At 34.1% G+C, this 18,833-nt stretch overlaps 1 protein-coding gene across 1 annotated transcript; it reads right to left on the bottom strand.

Moving 5' to 3' along the window:
- Positions 1-207: 207 nt before the first annotated feature.
- Positions 208-14,064, bottom strand: LOC115696684 (uncharacterized). The gene is made up of 3 exons (XM_030623574.1): positions 13,224-14,064; positions 11,314-13,085; positions 208-774 (listed from the first exon to the last, which is right to left on the bottom strand). Exons 1-3 carry the CDS (start codon positions 14,062-14,064, stop codon positions 208-210), a joined length of 3,180 nt encoding a protein of 1,059 aa, XP_030479434.1.
- Positions 14,065-18,833: the final 4,769 nt, after the last annotated feature.

The following is an 18,833-nucleotide window of genomic DNA, read 5'->3' as shown; positions in this document are numbered from 1 at the left end:
CAGGGACCAAGACTTTTGATTCATATGATCACAATCACATTCCACTGTGTTGACGATACTGTAATTGTGAATAAACATATCATCTGGATTTAACTGATTCTGTGTGTAAATGTAATAAACATATTAAACCATTAGCATGTAGAATTCATGCAAACATAAATCACTTCAAATTTCTTATATTGATAACTAATCAGATTGTAAAGAGTTTTATTTAGGGCATAAAACCCAACAGCGACAATCTTCTATAACTATTCCAAAAGTAGAGGACATCTTTTGGTTACTTCTTATTGCTTGCACAGATAAAAGACTGTCCGATTCAAGCTCCACATTGTCCCAAGATTTTCCTTTTATCCAGCTTAGAGCTTCTTTTATCCCCAAGTCTTCAACCACTTCAGCCGGATAGCTACCAGAAAATTGGCTAGTTTTGGCCTCAATGAACTTGCCAAAGTGATCTCTTGCAACTAGACCGTAGCCATATGAGTTGTCATTTGGGAAGAGTGTCGCATCTACATTAATCTTGAGGTTATTAGTTACAGGTGGTGTCCATAGCTCAGCCCCATCATCATTATTTTCAAACGATAGTGATAATAGAGCACTTTTATCTTGAGCTTTCCTCCAGTGTTCAAGAGTAATTGAAGATGTAGACATAACTTCCTTCACAGTTGAAGAGAGTTTGTTCCAGACAACGTTGTTTCTGGCCTTCCACAAAGCCCAACAGAGAGTTGCAGCTCGGCAAATGAAATCATTGTCCTGTGTGTTCTGCAACTGCTCAAACTAGTGGCCAAAAGAAACGGACATATCCATCACGATAGGCACGCCAAAAACAGTCCAGCAAGATCGGGCAAAATGGCAAGTGAGAAGTGCATGTGATGCGGTTTCTGCAGTAGCCTGGCAGACCGGACATTGAGGGGAGATTGGAACATGTTTCGTGACGAGGTTGACACAAGTTGGGAGTGAACCTGTAATGGCTCGCCACAATAAATTCAAGACCTTGGGAGGTAGTTTCAGGTGCCAGAATTTTCGCCAAAAACAAGAGTTATTTGGCCGAACTTCGACTGGTTTTTGTTTCTGTAGCAGCTGGTAAGCACTTTGTGTTGGAATTAATTTACCAGGATCTTAGATCTACTCACAAGTATGTTTATTAACACCCTAAATATGAACTTTCTAAAACAATGAAATAAACACGTATAAAGTTTAAGAAACCTTACATTGGGTGCAGCAGAATTAAATGACTCCTTCCGTTCAGATCTCTAACCCTTGTATCCTTTCTGTAGCAGAGTATTATCAAGATCTGAACCTGGATCTCTTTCTCTGAATCCATGATGCTGAAACTCCTTTGCTAATGATCTTTCTTCACGATCTTCCTCACTATGATTGAGGTATTGCTTGCTGTGTGTGGGCACTACTCTAATCACTAAGGTAAGTTCGAAATATGAAGGAAGAAGAGAGAGAGGGCGGCGGCCAAGGAAGAGAGAGAAGGCTCAGGTTTTTCTGATTCAGAAGTGTAATTTTCTTGAAGCCTTCACTATCTATTTATAGCATTCTACTAGGGTTAGGTTTGAATTATTTGGCTTTAAAATAATGAAAATATCAGTTTAAAATCCCTACAAAAGTGGCCGGCCATGGCTTGGTGGATTTGGGCCTTGCTTTTTGTAATTTTGCAATTTTAACACTTTTGTATCTGATTTTCTCAAAAATGCCAATTTTCTAATTCAACCATTTAAATGCTAATTCTAACTATTTAATAACTATAAATAATTATTAAATAATATTGTCATTTATCATATTTATTAATTGAACCATACAAAGTATCATAATTAACAAATATGCCCCTGTTAACTCTTTCTTTACAATTTCGCCCTTACTTAGTGAAAATTTCACAAATAGACATAGTCTAATTTGTGAATTATAATAAATTTAATCAAAACCAATTACATGAGTCTTACAAACAATATTATCTCAACTAGTGCGGGGACCATGGGTCTATATAACCGAGCTTCCAATAAGTAGATCAAGAATTTAGCACTAAAATTCACTAACTTATTAACTCTTCGTTGAATCCACGCATATAACTTAGAATTGCACTCTCAGTATATAGAATGATCTATATGTTCCACCATATAGACGCATCATTAGTTATCCATTGTTATAATCCTAATGTGATCAATGATCCTCTATATGAATGATCTACACTGTAAAGGGATTAGATTACCGTAACACCACACTATGTATTTTATCCTTAAAACACTTGACCCCGTATAAATGATATTTCAGCTTATGTGAAATGAGTACTCCACCATTTATGTTCGTTTGGTCAAGCTCGAAGGAGATCATCCTTTGCTTACTATTTGCCAGATAGAAGCTATAGATTCCATGTTTATGCTAGCGCTCCCACTCAATTGCACTACCGTGTTCCCAAAATGTACGTATCACCCTGACCTAAAAGTAGGCTTAACTAACAAATCAAAGAACATGAATAGCCTTTCAAGATTGAGCCTAATCATAACAGGATTAAGAACATTTGATCTTGGATCAACTTGGCGATATTGACTTGAATAGATTTTATAGTAAGTTTAATTAAATCTAAGTCAAAGTTCAATATCGGTCCCTTCCGATGCATACTCCATGCATCCAACCTGAGATGCATCCAACCTGAGCTTTACTTTAACCAATGTTCTGGAAAGAACATAGCATTTCTCCAAATGCAAGTAAACTCTTGTTGTAGATTATCATATCAGTAAAACCCTGTGTCTGATAAATCTAGGAAACTTTATTCACATAGTCATGTTTACTTTCCAATGTGATGACAGCACAATAAACATGATCAAGTATGTGAAAAGGGTTTAAGATGAATTTATAAATCAAATAGACAAGGAATTGATAAAGTGAACCAAAACATACACAAATGAATGAAAAGTACTTCTGTTTCTTTATTGATGTTGAATAAAATAGATTACATTGAAACGGAGTTTTATTTAGGGCATAAAACCTAACAAACTCTCACTTGCACTAATATAAAACTAATTAGTACATATCAATTAATCCTAAATTCTGACGGTGCTTTTCAAAGGCTGTCACGGCCAGGACTTTGGTAAATGGATCAACTAGGTTGTCCTCTGTGTCAACTTTCTCAACTAGTACATCCCCTCTTGCCACGTATTCTCTGATAATGTGATACTTCCTTTCAATGTGTTTGCTTCTCTTGTGGCTTCGAGGTTCTTTACTGTTTGTTATTGCTCCATTGTTATCACAAAGTAAGACCAGAGGCTTTTCCATTCCAGGAACAACACCTATACTGGTGAAGAACTTTCTTAGCCAGACAAGTTCTTTAGCAGCTTCTACGTCGCTATGTATTCAGCTTCCATAGTTGAGTCCGATATCGCGGTTTATTTAGCACTTCTCCAAACCACTGCTCCACCCCCAAGAGTAAGCACCATCCCAGATGTAGATTTCCTGTCTTCAAGACTTGCCTGGAAATCTGAATCAGTGTAGCCTATGGGATTTAAAGCACCACCCTTGTAGACTAACACAAGATTCCTTGTACTCTTCAAGTATTTCAGAATATACTTAACTGCATTCCAATGTTCATGTCCTAGATTAGACTGATACCTGCTCACGATTCCGACAGCATAACAGATGTCAGGTCTAGTGCATAACATTGCATACATTAGACTTCCAACTGCAGAGGCATAGGGAATTTTCGCCATGTCCTCTATCTCTTGAGGATCGGTTGGAGACTGTTCCTTAGATAGACCAATACCATATCTAGAAGGCATGTTTGCCCCATTGGTGTTGTTCATGGAGAATCTCTCTAAGACTTTGTCTATGTAGGTTGTTTGAGAGAGAGTAAGAGATCTGTTCTTCCGGTTTCTAATAATCTGAATACCAAGAACATAGGCTGCTTCACCCAAATCTTTCATATCGAATTGAGTGTTGAGCCATTCCTTGATGTGAGTCATTTTCTTGACATTGTTTCCAATAATCAAAATGTCATCAACATAAAGGACCAGGAATATTACTATTTGATCTTCCTTGAGTTGGTAAACACAAGGTTCATCTTCATTCTGAAGAAAGCCGTAGGTCTTGATGATTTCATCAAACCTTTTGTTCTATGAGGAAGAAGCTTGCTTAAGTCCATAGATAAACCTGTTTAATTTGCAAACTTTCTTTTCCTGCCTAGGAAGAACATAACCTTCTGGTTGCTCCATATAGATGGTTTCTTCAAGTACCCCATTAAGGAAGGCAGTCTTGACATCCATTTGCCAGATTTCATAATCGAAAGCAGTAGCTATGGAGAGAAGAATTCAGATGGATTTGAGCATGGCAACAGGGCTAAAAGTTTCCTCATAGTCCACGCCTTCTCTTTGGGTATAACCCTTGGCTACAAGTCTAGCTTTGAAAATTTCGACTTCGCCTCCAGCTCCTCTTTTCTTCTTGTAAACCCACTTGCATCCTATCGGATGATAGTCGTCAGGTGCGTCTACATATTCCTAGACTTTGTTCTTTTTCATGGAATCCATTTCTGAATCCATGCCGGTTGACCATCGTTTCCGTTGCGGACTAGCCATTGCCTGTTTATAGGTTAATGGATCGTCATCAATACCGTCACCTACGACCATATTGATTTCACCATCCAAGCCATAACGAGCAGGTTTTGTTGAAACCCTCCCACTACGACGAGGTATGGTGGTCTTCTAAACAGAAACTTTAGTAGTAGATTTCTCAGTTTGTTCAACTGAGGGAGTGGGATTGTCTTCTTCACGAGTGGAAGAGGACAGAACATTGGAAGGACTTATATCTGAAAGCATTTCCTCCAACACTACTTTACTTTGTGATTTGAAATTCTTAATATAGTCATCTTCAAGGAAAGTGGCATTTGTAGAAACAAACACTTTATCATCCTTGCGACTATAAAATAGTCCACCCCTAGTCTCTTTAGAATTACCGACAAACATGCAAACTTTAGTTCGTGACTCAAGTTTGTCGTCTTTCTTTCTTAAGACATGAGCAGGGCACCCCCTGATTCTGTAATGGCGTAAACTAGGTGTACGACCAATCCAGAGTTCTAAGGGTGTCTTAGGGATTGATTTAGATGGAACAACATTTAAAATGTCGGTTGCCATCTGAATTGCATATCCCCAGAAGGACGTAGGTAGAGTTGAGAAACTAAGCATGGACCTAACCATTTCCAAAAGCGTGCAATTCCGTCTTTCTGCAACTCCATTTTGCTGTGGAGTGCTAGGGGCGGTTAATTGGGATTCAATTCCAAGTTCAATTAAATGATCTTTGAACTGCATATCCATATGTTCTCCACCCCTATCAGTTCGCAAGATCTTTAATGATTTACCTAATTGGTTTTGGGCCAAAGCATGAAATTCTTGAAACTTTGCAAATGTTTCAGATTTCTTATGCATAAGGTAAATATGTCCATATCTAGAGTAATCGTCAATGAAAGTGACAAAGTACTCATAACCACCTCGGGCTTTGACATTCAAAGGTCCGCAGACATCGGAATGCACTAACCCTAGGGGTTGTTTGGCACGCTCTCCCTTTGCAGAGAAAGAACGTTTGGTCATCTTTCCTTCTAGGCAAGATTCGCAAACAGGTAATTCACCTAAGACGACATTTTTCAATGGACTGTCTTTGGTTAGCCTGTTTAGTCTGTCATAGCCAATGTGACCCAAACGTAAATGCCATAGATATGTTTCATTATCATCAACGATCTTTTGCTTTTTGTGGTTTCTAGGTTTAGCTACTTTAAACAGTTTGTTATGTAGGGCTAATGGTGTTTCTGGTCTAAGAACATAAAGCCCCTGTTCCATGGATGCAACACAAATCTGAATGTCATTTCGAGAAATGGTAGAACCAGAATTCGAAAAATCTAATTTGTATTGTTGCAATTGTAAGCATGAAACAGAAACCAAGTTTCTACTGAAATTTGGAATGTATAAGACATTGTCTAATTCCAAAATTCTGTTTTGAAACTTGAGTTTGGCTTTTCCTCTAGCTCTAACCGAAACCATTTCGCCATTACCAACTTTAAGTTTCAACTCTCCGGATTTCAAATAATTCCAATTCTCAAGCAATTGCAATGAACAACTGACATGGTTTGTAACCCAGAATCAAGAATCCAAATGGATTTATTATTCTCTAACACACATGATTCGAAGACTAAAGCAATACTGCTTATTTGTTTGTTAATTGTTGTTCTTGCTAGTTCATTTTGTTGTGAAGTATAACTTGAGGAAGTGGAATCACTTTCTCTTATCTTCTCAACTAAGCTTGAAGTAGTAGGATTTATGGAGTTATGAACTATATTTGCTCTTCAGAGTGAACAATTCCCAGCTTACCTGCTTTCTGGAATTTAAAGTCCATCATGAGCATATGTGAAGTATTACTCTGACAAGGAGTTTATAACTTCAAGTTCAATTGCTAAGATATTAACTAGGAGTGGAATGGGAAGAGGATTATAGACACTACAACACATCAATAAAACAGAAGTAAGGTTTTGGTTCAAAATTCATACACAAGTTCAGAAAATAACAAGTAATGACATATGTTATAGAAATACTAAATCTAACATAGTTTATTTTCCAAGGTTTCTAACATAATGAAATACAGTGTCCCGGTAGGCGAGAGTCAAAGATAACATTAGTTGAATAGAGTTGTCAGCTCATCTAAAATTAAACATTTTAGCAACCTTTTATTCGATCAAAATGAGAATCTCCAACGTTGTCCCGGTAGGCGAGAGTCAAGGTTATTCTCATTTTATAAGCTTCCACCATTGTTTCATGTTTTATGAGTTTATCTCTAAGTAGTCACCGTAGGGGAGAGTCTAAATAGAGACGAAAACTCACAAAACACTTATTAACTGAAATCTTACGGTGTTAAAAGTGTTCAACGAATAACCATCCATAGGGGGACGAAGTCTAGCATCTCGAGGTTATATTGAAAAAGTTTAACTATTGTAAGACCAACAATGAAGATCGAATATCTTTTGATTAAAAGCTCATTATTTAAAAATATATATATATATATGTATTTTGTATAATCATAATATTCGATATTATAATAATGAAAAATTACAAATTAAAGTTGGTTTAAATAAAAAAATAACTTTAATTAATTTTCAATTATTATTTAATTTGAAAAATAAATTCAAATAAATATCGAACAAGTTCCATAATATAATAATGAAAAATTACAAATCAAAGTTGGTTTAAATAAAAAATCAACTTTAATTAATTTTCAATTATTAATTAAATTCGAAAAATAAATTCGCATATTTAAATGGAACAAATTTGAAAATATCTTGTTTAAGTTGTTTTAGAAGAATCTAAAAAATCAACTTAAATATCTTTCAAATCAGATTTAATTAAATTTAAAATTAAGTTGTAACCACTTAATTTGAAGATATTCTATTTTAAGTTAATATTCGAAAATATATTAACCTAAAAAATATCTAAAATATTCCATTTTAAGTTAATATTCGAAAAGATATTAACTTAAAAAATATCTAAAGAAACTTAATAACCAATGCCTAAAATTCCTCAACTTAATTTTAAAATTTTAAATCCAAAAGATATTCATATTTAAGTTGGTTAGTTGTAGATAACTAAATATCAACTTAAATAGGAATATTTAATGAAAAATTTAAATTAAGCTTCAGAAAGAATCTAGATGGTTATAATTCTATATTTAATTAAATACAAGAAAATACATATAGTTTAGCTTAGAATATAAAATTCTTTAAACTATGGTTTTCTTAAATTAATTTCAAAATAAATGAAATTAATTATGTTGCTAATCAATTTTATTAGGTTAAACTAGTGTAATTAACCTAGTACAGTCATTCAAATCAGGCAAATGGGCCTTCACAATTGGGGTGGTTCATGTGAGGGGGTGCTGGGTTCAGTATGTCGTACCCACTTCTACGGCTCCCAACTCTCACACAAGGCCCAAAAGAGAGAAATTTAACCTTAAAATGAACAACTGTTATTAATTAAAATCCCAAAACTAAATGGGCCTAAATAAAATCTATCAAGAACTATGATAATTTATTTAACAACATTAACCTATATGCATCTATAATGAAATTAAACACATAGGCTCACACAGGCACACTTTGGATGGGTCCTATCATGTTGCTAGGTCATACACAGATGAAAGAAGATTGTAAATATACCTGTTACAAATTATTATCTTGACCAAGGGAGCCATAAGATCATTAGATCTGGCAAAAAGTAACCATGGCTATTTGCAATCAAGTAATAATAGGTTTTGAAAACTTACACAGAAACTAAAACACATACTCCTGCAACAAGGTTAGTTGGATAGTTGGATGTAGGATTTATTTAATTTTAAATTAAATAATTAATTTCGAAAATAATTAATTAAAAAAAATTCGAAAATTTAAAAAAAAAATTGAAAAATTCGAAAAAATTTAAAAAAATTTAAAATTAAAATTAAACCTACAATTTTGAAAAATTAGGTTTCAACCAACCTAAATATCATTTCAAAATTTGCTAACTACTTTTAAAATTTAAATGTTATTTTATAAATAAAAATTAAATAAAAAATTAGAAAAGATAAATGAATATCTTTTCAGATTTTAAATGTAATTTAAATAAATAAAATAACAAAATTTAAAAGTTAGCAAAATATCTTACATCTTTTTAAAATTACATGATTATAGTTATCTTATTTTAAATTTAAATAAGGTCAAATTATTTAAAAAATATTTAATTTAAAATATTTTAAATCTGACCTTAAATTTAAAAATAAGATAAGATATAATCAAATTTAAAAATAAGATAGATTATTAAGCAAAAAAGATAGATACTAACTATTTTTAAATTCAAATTACACTAATATCTTGAATTAAATTTAAAAAATATTAAATTAATTCAAAATGATAATTAGAATTGAATTAGGAATAGTAATAGTATAAATACAGAACTACACAAAAAATCGGAAGTTAATTCCATGAAAAAGCATGAAAAAACGAAGAAAAACGAAAAAATTGCGAGCTGTACGGACGGGATGCTGTGCATACTCGTCCGCGCGCGCAAGGGTGGGATCTGGGCGAGTTTGTGCGGCGGAATCATGTCGTGCATGATTTCCGCGCGCGCATGCAGGTTTCAGTACACCTCCGATTTTTTCGAAACTTCAAAAAATCATAACTAATTCAAATTAAATCGAAATTGAGTTCTGTAAAAAAGTAACTTGCTTAATTTTTTCCATACTATCCAATAAAAATAATTCCAGAAACAGATATTCAATTATTTTTCACGAAAATTTACAAACACCAATCAATCATCAAATAACACTCAATACAATATGATACCATCCAAAAACAAACAAACAATCGTTTTAAAGTCCAAATTTCTTGCAAGTAAATCAATTACCATGGCTCTGAGGCCAGTTGTTGGAATTATTTTACCAGGATCTTAGATCTACTCACAAGTATGTTTATTAACACCCTAAATATGAACTTTCTAAAACGATTAAATAAACATGTATAAAGTTTAAGAAACCTTACATTGGGTGCAGCGGAATTAAATGACTCCTTCCGTTCAGATCTCTAACCCTTGTATCCTTTCTGTAGCAGAGTATTATCAAGATCTGAACCTGTATCTCTTTCTCTGAATCCTTGATGTTGAAACTCCTTTGTGTTGATGATCTTTCTTCACGATCTTCCTCACTATGATTGAGGTATTACTTGCTGTGTGTGGGCACTACTCTAATCACTAAGGTAAGTTCGAAATATGAAGGAAGAAGAGAGAGAGAGGGTGGCGGCCAAGGAAGAGAGAGAAGGCTCAGGTTTTTCTGATTCAGAAGTGTAATTTTCTTGAAGCCTTCACTATATATTTATAGCATTCCACTAGGGTTATGTTTGTATTATTTGGCATTAAAATAATAAAAATATCAGTTTAAAATGCCTACAAAAGTGGCCGGCCATGGCTTGGTGGATTTGGGCCTTGCTTTTTGCAATTTTGCAATTTTAACACTTTTGTATCTGATTTTTTCAAAAATGCCAATTTTCTAATTCAACCATTTAAATGTCAATTCTAACTATTTAATAACTATAAATAATTATTAAATAATATTATCATTATCATATTAATTAATTGAACCATACAAAGTATCATAATTAACAAATATGCCCCTATTAACTCTTTCTTTACAATTTCGCCCTTACTTAGTGAAAATTTCAGAAATAGACATAGTCTAATTTGTGAATTATAATTGATTAATCAAAACCAATTACATGAGTCTTACAAACAATATTATCTCAACTAGTGCGGGGACCATGGGTCTATATAACCGAGCTTCCAATAAGTAGATCAAGAATTTAGCACTAAACTTCACTAACTTATTAATTCTTCGTTGAATCCACGCATAGAACATAGAATCGCACTCTCAGTATATAGAATGCTCTATATGTTCCACCATATAGACGCATCATTAGTTATCCATTGTTATAATCCTAATGTGATCAATGATCCTCTATATGAATGATCTACACTGTAAAGGGATTAGATTACCGTAACACCCTACTATGTATTTTATCCTTAAAACACTTGACCCCGTATAAATGATATTTCAGCTTATGTAAAATGAGTACTCCACCATTTATGTTTGTTTGGTCAAGCTCGAAGGAGATCATCCTTTGCTTACTATTCGCCAGATAGAAGCTATAGATTCCATGTTTATGCTAGCGCTCCCACTCAATTGCACTACCGTGTTCCAAAAATGTATGTATCACCCTGACCTAAAAATAGGCTTAACTAACAAATCAAAGAACACGAATAGCCTTTCAAGATTGAGCCTAATCATAACAGGATTAAGAACATTTGATCTAGGATCAACTTGGCGATATTGACTTGAATAGATTTTACAGTAAGTTTAATTAAATCTAAGTCAAAGTTCAATATCGGTCCCTTCCGATGCATACTCCATGCATCCAACCTGAGCTTTACTTTAACCAATGTTCTGCAAAGAACATAGCATTTCTCCAAATGCAAGTAAACTCTTGTTGTAGATTATCATATCAGTAAAACCCTGTGTCTGATAAATCTAGGAAACTTTATTCACATAGTCATGTTTACTTTCCAATGTGATGGCAGCACAATAAACATGATCAAGTATGTGAAAAGGGTTTAAGATGAATTTATAAATCAAATACACAAGCAATTGATAAAGTGAACCAAAACATACACAAATGAATGAAAAGTACTTCTGTTTCTTTATTGATGTTGAATAAAATAGATTACATTGAAATGGAGTTTTATTTAGGGCATAAAACCTAACACTTTGCACAGTGTAAGTGCCTTGATGATCTGCTGACCATGCCCAACTGTCGGGTCTTGAGTTGATACCAAGAGGAATGGCTAGGATTAGATCAGCTTCCTTAGGAGAAAAAAGGTCACGGACTGCCTCAATATCCCAGCAGCTTGTGTTCGTTTGCAGAAGGGAGTTGACAGTGTTGTTGATGAGTCCAGGATGTGTAGAAGTGACATACCTATTGCTGGAAGATGGAAGCCAAGGGAAGCCCAGGATTGTTGTTTCTTTTCCATCTCCTATGACCCGAGAAGCCCCTAACTTAACCAAGTCCTTTGCACCCCATATACTGCGCCACACAAAGCTTGGGTTATTCCCAAGGTCGGATGAGAGAAAGTCAGTATGTGGAAAATATTTGGCTTTGTAAACTTTACCAGCAAGAGAATCAGGCTTACATAATAATCTCCAACGTTGTTTGGCAAGCATAACAAGATTAAAATCATGGAGATGCCTAAATCCCATACCACCTTCTTCTTTGGGAGTTGCTAGACGTTCCCATGACATCCATATAATACCGCGCCCATTACTTGATTTAGTTTTCCACCAGAAGCTAGCCATTAGTTTCTCAATCTCATTACAAGTACCAATTGGGAGGAGGAATACACTCATAGCATAGGTAGGCAGGGATTGGATCACTGTCTTGAGTAAAATTTCTTTCCCTGCATAAGACAAAAACTTGCCATCCCAGCTGTTGATACGAGATATGACCTTGTTTTTTATGAATCCAAGCACAGCATTTTTATTACGGCCTATAATGTTTGGGAGGCCTAAATAAAAGCTGCCTTCAAGAGCTTCTGACATATGGAGAGTAGAGCAGATGGATGCACGGGTAGCAATGTCAGTATTTGGACTAAAAAATATGGATGACTTGGAGTAATTAACCTTCTGACCAGAAGCATTTTTGAAAAGTTGAAGCATGTTGGTGATGCTACCAGCAGCCCCTTGAGTGGCTTGACTGAACAAATAACTGTCGTCTGCGAAGAACATGTGGGTTATTGGGGGCGCACGTTGAGCAACCTTACAACCTTGCATGAGTCTATTAGCTTCAAATTTCTGAATTAGAGCAGAGAGGCCTTCAACACATATAATGAACAGGTAAGTAGAGAGTGGGTCACCTTGACGAATTCCTCTGGAAGGAGAGATAGGATCAAGAACATGACCATTATGAACAACTCTGTACCGAACCGTAGAGACACATGCCATGATAAGCTCAATCCATTTGCTAGCAAACCCCATACGAGCCATCATTGCTCTAAGGAAACTCCATTCAACTCGATCGTAGGCTTTACTCATAGCCATGAAACCTTTCTTGCCACTTCTTTTTCGCTTCAGATAGTGCATAACCTCAAAGGCAACCATAACATTATCAGATATCAAGCGTCCAGGAATAAAAGCACTTTGAGTTTCAGAGATGATACAGTCAATCAAGTCTCTCATTCTATTAGCTAAAACTTTCGAAATGATCTTATAAAGAACATTACACAATGATATCGGTCTAAGATCGCTCATTGTAACAAAGTTTTTCTTTTTAGAAATCAAAACAAGATTGGTATCATTGAGCCCTTCTGGTAAAACCTCGGTTGCAAAAAACTCTTTCACCAAATTAGTGACATCCGAACCAACAATATCCCAGTGGTGTTGAAAGAAACCAGGACCCATGCCATCAGGCCCAGGGGCTTTATCAGGGTGCATAGAGAACACAGCCACTTTTACTTCTTCATCAAGGATCGATTGCAAGAGGGCTTCATTGTGAGATATTGTGACAAAGCTTCTAACATTATCAATAATTAGAGGAGAAAAAGAATCCGTGGATTGAAATAGTTCCTCAAAATACTAATTTATCACCTTTGCCATATCAGTATTCCAACATTGCCAAGAACCATTAGCATCTTGCAATTGTTGAATATGGTTCGATCTTTTTCGAGCACTAGCTGTAGCATGGAAATATTGGTTGTTTTTGTCCCCTGAGTGTAACCAGAACTGTTTGGAGCGTTGTTTCCAATAGAGTTCTTGCTGTGCTAGGATTTCAAAATAATTGTTCTTTTCTACCATAAAATTTTCAGCATCAAAATCGGTGGCAGAATGTTTATACTGAGCAATTCGTTTCTTACTTTTTTTCAGCCTAGACTTGAAATTTCCAGTCAAGTTTCGACCCCAATCAGCCAACTGCTTACCACAGATTGCAATTTTTCCCATGATGTCTACAGTCGGGTTTGAGTACCAGACGTTAGACACAATTTGATGGCATAAGGGCTCTCGATGCCATGCATTTTCATAACGAAAAGGAGAAGAAAAAATAGTGGCAGCAGTAAATTCAGGAAGCAAAAATAAAGGGGAATGATCAGATGAAGAGAAGCCAAGATTAGTAAGGGATACCTCTTTGAAAACATCTAACCAACATTGAGTAACCATAGCTCGGTCTAGACGGATTTCTACTGCATTAGCTGCTCCTATGCTTCGTTCCCAGGTGTAAGGGTAGCCTTTGAGCTCCAAATCAATGAGATTACAATCATTGACAGTATCTTGAAATCCCGTGAGCAAAGAGGAGGGATATGGGCGACCACCTTTCTTGTCTTCATTGCTGAGAATGTTATTGAAGTCGCCAATAATGCACCAGGGGAGATTCGATTCACCAGCCATGGTTCGAAGTAGAGTCCAAGTGTGATGCCTGAGATGCCGATTCGGTTCTCCATACAGGCCACAGAGACGCCATGAAACCATTCCAAGAATATTCACAACAAGATCAATGTGATTTTGGGAATATTTGAGCAATTGGGCCTCAGTTTTATCCTTCCATAAAAAAGCTAGCCCACCCTTTCTACCATTTACATCAACAGAAAAGCTTCCCTCAAAGCCCAACCGATTTTTAACTTTTTCCACAACATCTTTTGTACACAAAATTTCACTAAGAAAAACAAACTTGGGTTTCTTTTGGACACAAATGTCAGCTAAGAATTGTTGGTGTTGGGTTTTATGCCCTATATAAAACTCTGTTTCAAGGTAATCCAGATTATTCTATATCAATAAAGTAACAGAAGTAATTTTTCATTCACTTGTGTATGTTTTGGTTCACTTAATCAATTGCTTGTCTATTTGATTTATAAATTCATCCAAACCCCTTTCACATACTTGAACATGTTTATTGTGTTGTCAACACAGTGGAAAATAAACATGACTGTGTGAATAAAGTATTCCTAGATTTATCAGAACACTGGGTTTCACTGATATGACAATCTACAACAGAGTTTACTTACATTTGGAGAAATGTTATGTTCTTTCCAGAACATAGGTTAAAGTAAAGCTCAGGTTGGATGCATGGAGTATGCATTGGAATGGACCGATATTGAACTTTGAATTAGATTTTGAAACTTACCGTAAACATCTATTCAATTCAATATCAGAAGTTGATCCTAGATCACATGATCTAAATCCTGATATGGTTAGGCTTAATTTCAAGAGTGTTATTCGTGTTCTTTGATTTGTTAGTTAAGCCTAAAACTTTAGTCTGGACAATACATACATTTTGGGAACACGGTAGTGCGATTGAGTGGGAGCGCTAACATAAATATGGAGTCTATAGCTTCTATCTGGCGAATAGTAAGCAAAGGGTGATTTCCTTCGAGCTTAACCAAACGAGATAAATGATTGAGTACTCATTTCACTTAGTTGAAATATCATTTATACAGGGTTAAGTGTTTTAAGGATAAAATACATTGTAGGGTGTTACGGTAATCTAAGTCCCTTTAAAGTGTAGATCATTCATATAAAGGATCATTGATCACATTAGGATTATAACAATGGATAACTAATAATGTGTCTATATGGTGGAACATATAGAGCATTCTATATACTGAAAGTGCAATTCTGAGTTCTATGTGTGGATTCAACGAAGAATTAATAAGTCAGTGAATTTAAGTGGTAAATTCAAGATCTGCTTATTGGAAGCTCGGATATATAGACCCATGGTCCCCTCACTAGTTGAGTTGATATTACTTGTAGGACTCATTTAATTGATTTTAATTAATCAATTAAAAATTCTCAAGATAGACTTGTCAGTTTGAGAATTTAGCACTTATTAAGGGCAAAACAGTAAATAGAGATTTTGAAGGGCATATTTATTAATTAGGAAACTTTAATTAGTTTCATTATTAATAAAATAAATGATAATATATTATTTGATAATTATTTTTAATTATTAAGTAATTAGATTTATCATTAATATGGTTGAACAATGGAATTGGCAACATTTCATAAAAAGGGGAAACTATCAAGTGTAGGAAAAGGAAAGTTGGAAAAGAGGCAAGCCTTGTTTCCACATTGCCTAGGCCGGCCCCTTTACCTTCCTTTTCCCCTTGATTTTCTCAGTTCAAAATGTCAATCATAGCCCTTGGTGGTCTTCTATAAATAGAAGGCAAAGGCTTCAGAGTCACACACATCTGTACAACTGAAAAAGCTTTTCACAGCATTATTCTGAAAGAATTTTCTCTCAGAAAATTCTCTCTGAGCCGCCACCCTCTCTCTCTCTATACCTTCACTGTTTCGAAATGTATGAGTGCTAGAGTAGTGCCCACACACATCAAGTAATACCTCAATCATAGTGAGGAAGGCTGTGTAGATTTCAGAGACAACAAAGAAGGACTTTCGGGCTCAGATCTTGATTATACTCTGCTACAGAAAGGAATCAAGGGTTAGAGATCTGAGTGGGAGGAGACATATATATTCCGCTGCAATCACTGTAAGATTTATGATACTCTTATGCGTTTAATTTCATATCGTTTTAGAAGTTCATATTTAGGTTGTTAAATCAACATACTTGTGAGTAGATCTAAGTTCCTGGTAAAATAACTTCCAACAACTGGTATCAGAGCCATGGTAATTGATTTGCTTGCAAGAAATTTGGACTTAAAACGATTTGCTTGTTTTTTGGATGGTATCATGTTGATTTGAGTGTCATATTGATGTTTGAATGTTGTTTGTGAATTCTGGAAAAAATGGTTACTGTTTTTATTCTGTAATTATTTTTGTTGGATAGTTTGGAAAATTCTAAGCAATTTACTTTTTTACAGAACTCGATTTCGATTTAATTTGAATTAGTTATGAATTTTTGAAAATTGGAAAAATCGGGGTGACGAGCAACCTCATCACGCGCGCGGAATGGCTGCTTGCAGCCTTCCTGCGCCGTGATTTCTCGGCCAATCACCCCAGATCCGCGCGCGGATGGCCATGCACAGCATGCCATCCGTACAAGTCATCCAATTTTCCAATTTTTTCAATTTTTCATGCTATTTCATGGAATTAAATTCTGATTTTTTGTGTAGTTTTGTATGTTGATTTTTGTTTTTCAAATTTCAAATCTAATTATCAGAAATAAATTAATTTTAATTTTTTAAAATTAATTTTAGATATTAGTGTAATTTGATTTTGAAAATAGGAAAAAATCAAGTTTTGCTTACCTTTTTCTTATTTCCTTTAAAATTTGATTATTTTATTTTTTTTAAGGTCAGATATTAATTTTTTTTGGTAACTTGACCTTAATTAAAATAAGATCACAATAATCATGATAATTTTAAAAGAGGAAATAAGGTATTTTTGTTAACTTTTAAATTTTGTTATTTTTTAATTAAATTAAATTGTAAAACAAGAAAAGGGTATGTATTTACCATTTTCTATTTTATTATTTAATTTATTAAATAACATGAAATTTAAAAGGAAAGTTAGCAATTTATTTTGAAATGACATTTAGGTTACCCAAAACCTAATTTTTCAAAATAGTAGGTTTAATTTTATTTTATTTTTCGAAATAAATGATTAAAATTAAATAAATCCTACATCCAACTATCCAAATCTAACCTTGTTGCAGGAGTATGTGTTTTAGATTGTTTGTAAGTTTTCTAAAACCTATTATTGCTTGATCTAAATTGCCTTGGTTAACTTGATGATAGATCAGATGATCTAGTTTTAACCAAAGGTTCAATTGACGATAGATCAAGTAAATAATTTGTAACAGGTAATTTTTACAAACTTCTTTCATCTGTGTATGACTTAGCAACATGATAGGATCCATCCAAATGTGTATGCCTGTGTGAGCCTATATGTTTAATTTCTATTATAGATACATATAGGTGGTTGTTGCTAAATAAAATATCATAACTGATAGATTTTATTTAGGCTCATTTAGTTGTGAGCCTATTCAATTAATAACAGTTATTCATTGTAAGGTTAAATTCCTCTCTTTTGGGCCTTGTGTGAGAGTTGAGAGCCTTAGAAGTGGGTGCGACATACTGGACTCAGCTCCCCCTCACATGAACAACCCCAATTGTGAAGGCCCATTTGCCTGATTTGGATAACTGTGATAGGTTAATTATATTAGTTTGACCTAATAAAAGATTGATTAGCAACATAATTAATTTCATTGTTCCTTGAAATTAATTTAAGAAAAACATAGTTTGAATAGTCATATTCTGGAAAGCTATATGTATTTTTCTTGTTTTAATTAAATATGGAATTATAACCATATAAATTCTTTCTGAATCTTAAATTTATAATTTCATTAAATATTCCTATTTAAGTTGAGATTTAGTTAAATCTATCAGATCAACTTAGATTTGAATATTTTTGAATTACCTATTATAAATTAAGTTGAGGAATTTTGGCAATTGGTTATTAAGATTCTTTAGATATTTTTTAAGTTGATATTTTCTAAATATGGGAACTTAAAATGGAATATCTTCTAAATTAAGTGGTTACTACTTAATTGGTAATATTTAATTAAGTCATTGTTTGAGGAATATTTTTTAAGTTGGGTATTTAGATTTTCTAAACAACTTAAATAAGATATTTTTTAAAATTATTCCATTTTTGAAATTTAATTAAAGTTTTAACTTTAATTTGTAATATTTCATTATTGAGATATGGAATATAAATGATTAGACAAAATACATGTTTAAATAATGAGCTTTAATCAAAGAGAAATTCGATCTCCATTGTTGGTTTTACATAGCTATTGTTTTAGTGAGTAATCCTCCCTAATGGAGGAACGTTCATTAGCAAGTTAGCGCCGTTTAATCTCAAAAGATAAGTATTCTTATAGGTTTATTTATATGGTTCATGATCACCCTAATGGTGGCGACTATGTAAGACTTATAAGAATACGAAACAATGGTAGAAGCTCATAAGATAGAATTGCCTTGACTCTCGCCTAAACGGGACAACGCTGAATTCCAATCTTGATCGAATAAAAGGTTGCTAGAATGTTTGACATTTTAGATGAATTGACAACTCTATTCAATGGATGATGCTTTGACTCTCGCCTAAACGGGACACTGTATCAGTTCGTTGGAAACCTTGGAAAATAAACTATGTTAGATTTAGTATTTTTATAACATAAGTGATTGTTTGTTTTCTGAACCTGTGTATGAATTTATAGAACCAAAACCTTACTTCTGTTTATTGATATGTTGTAGTGCCAAAATGAATAACCCCGATCCACT

Source organism: Cannabis sativa, chromosome 7 (assembly GCF_029168945.1).
Source record: "Cannabis sativa cultivar Pink pepper isolate KNU-18-1 chromosome 7, ASM2916894v1, whole genome shotgun sequence".
In the NCBI taxonomy this organism is placed as follows: Eukaryota; Viridiplantae; Streptophyta; class Magnoliopsida; order Rosales; family Cannabaceae; genus Cannabis; species Cannabis sativa.
The sequence above is the reverse complement of the archived record's forward strand: the minus strand, read 5'-3'. Positions and strand labels throughout refer to the sequence as shown.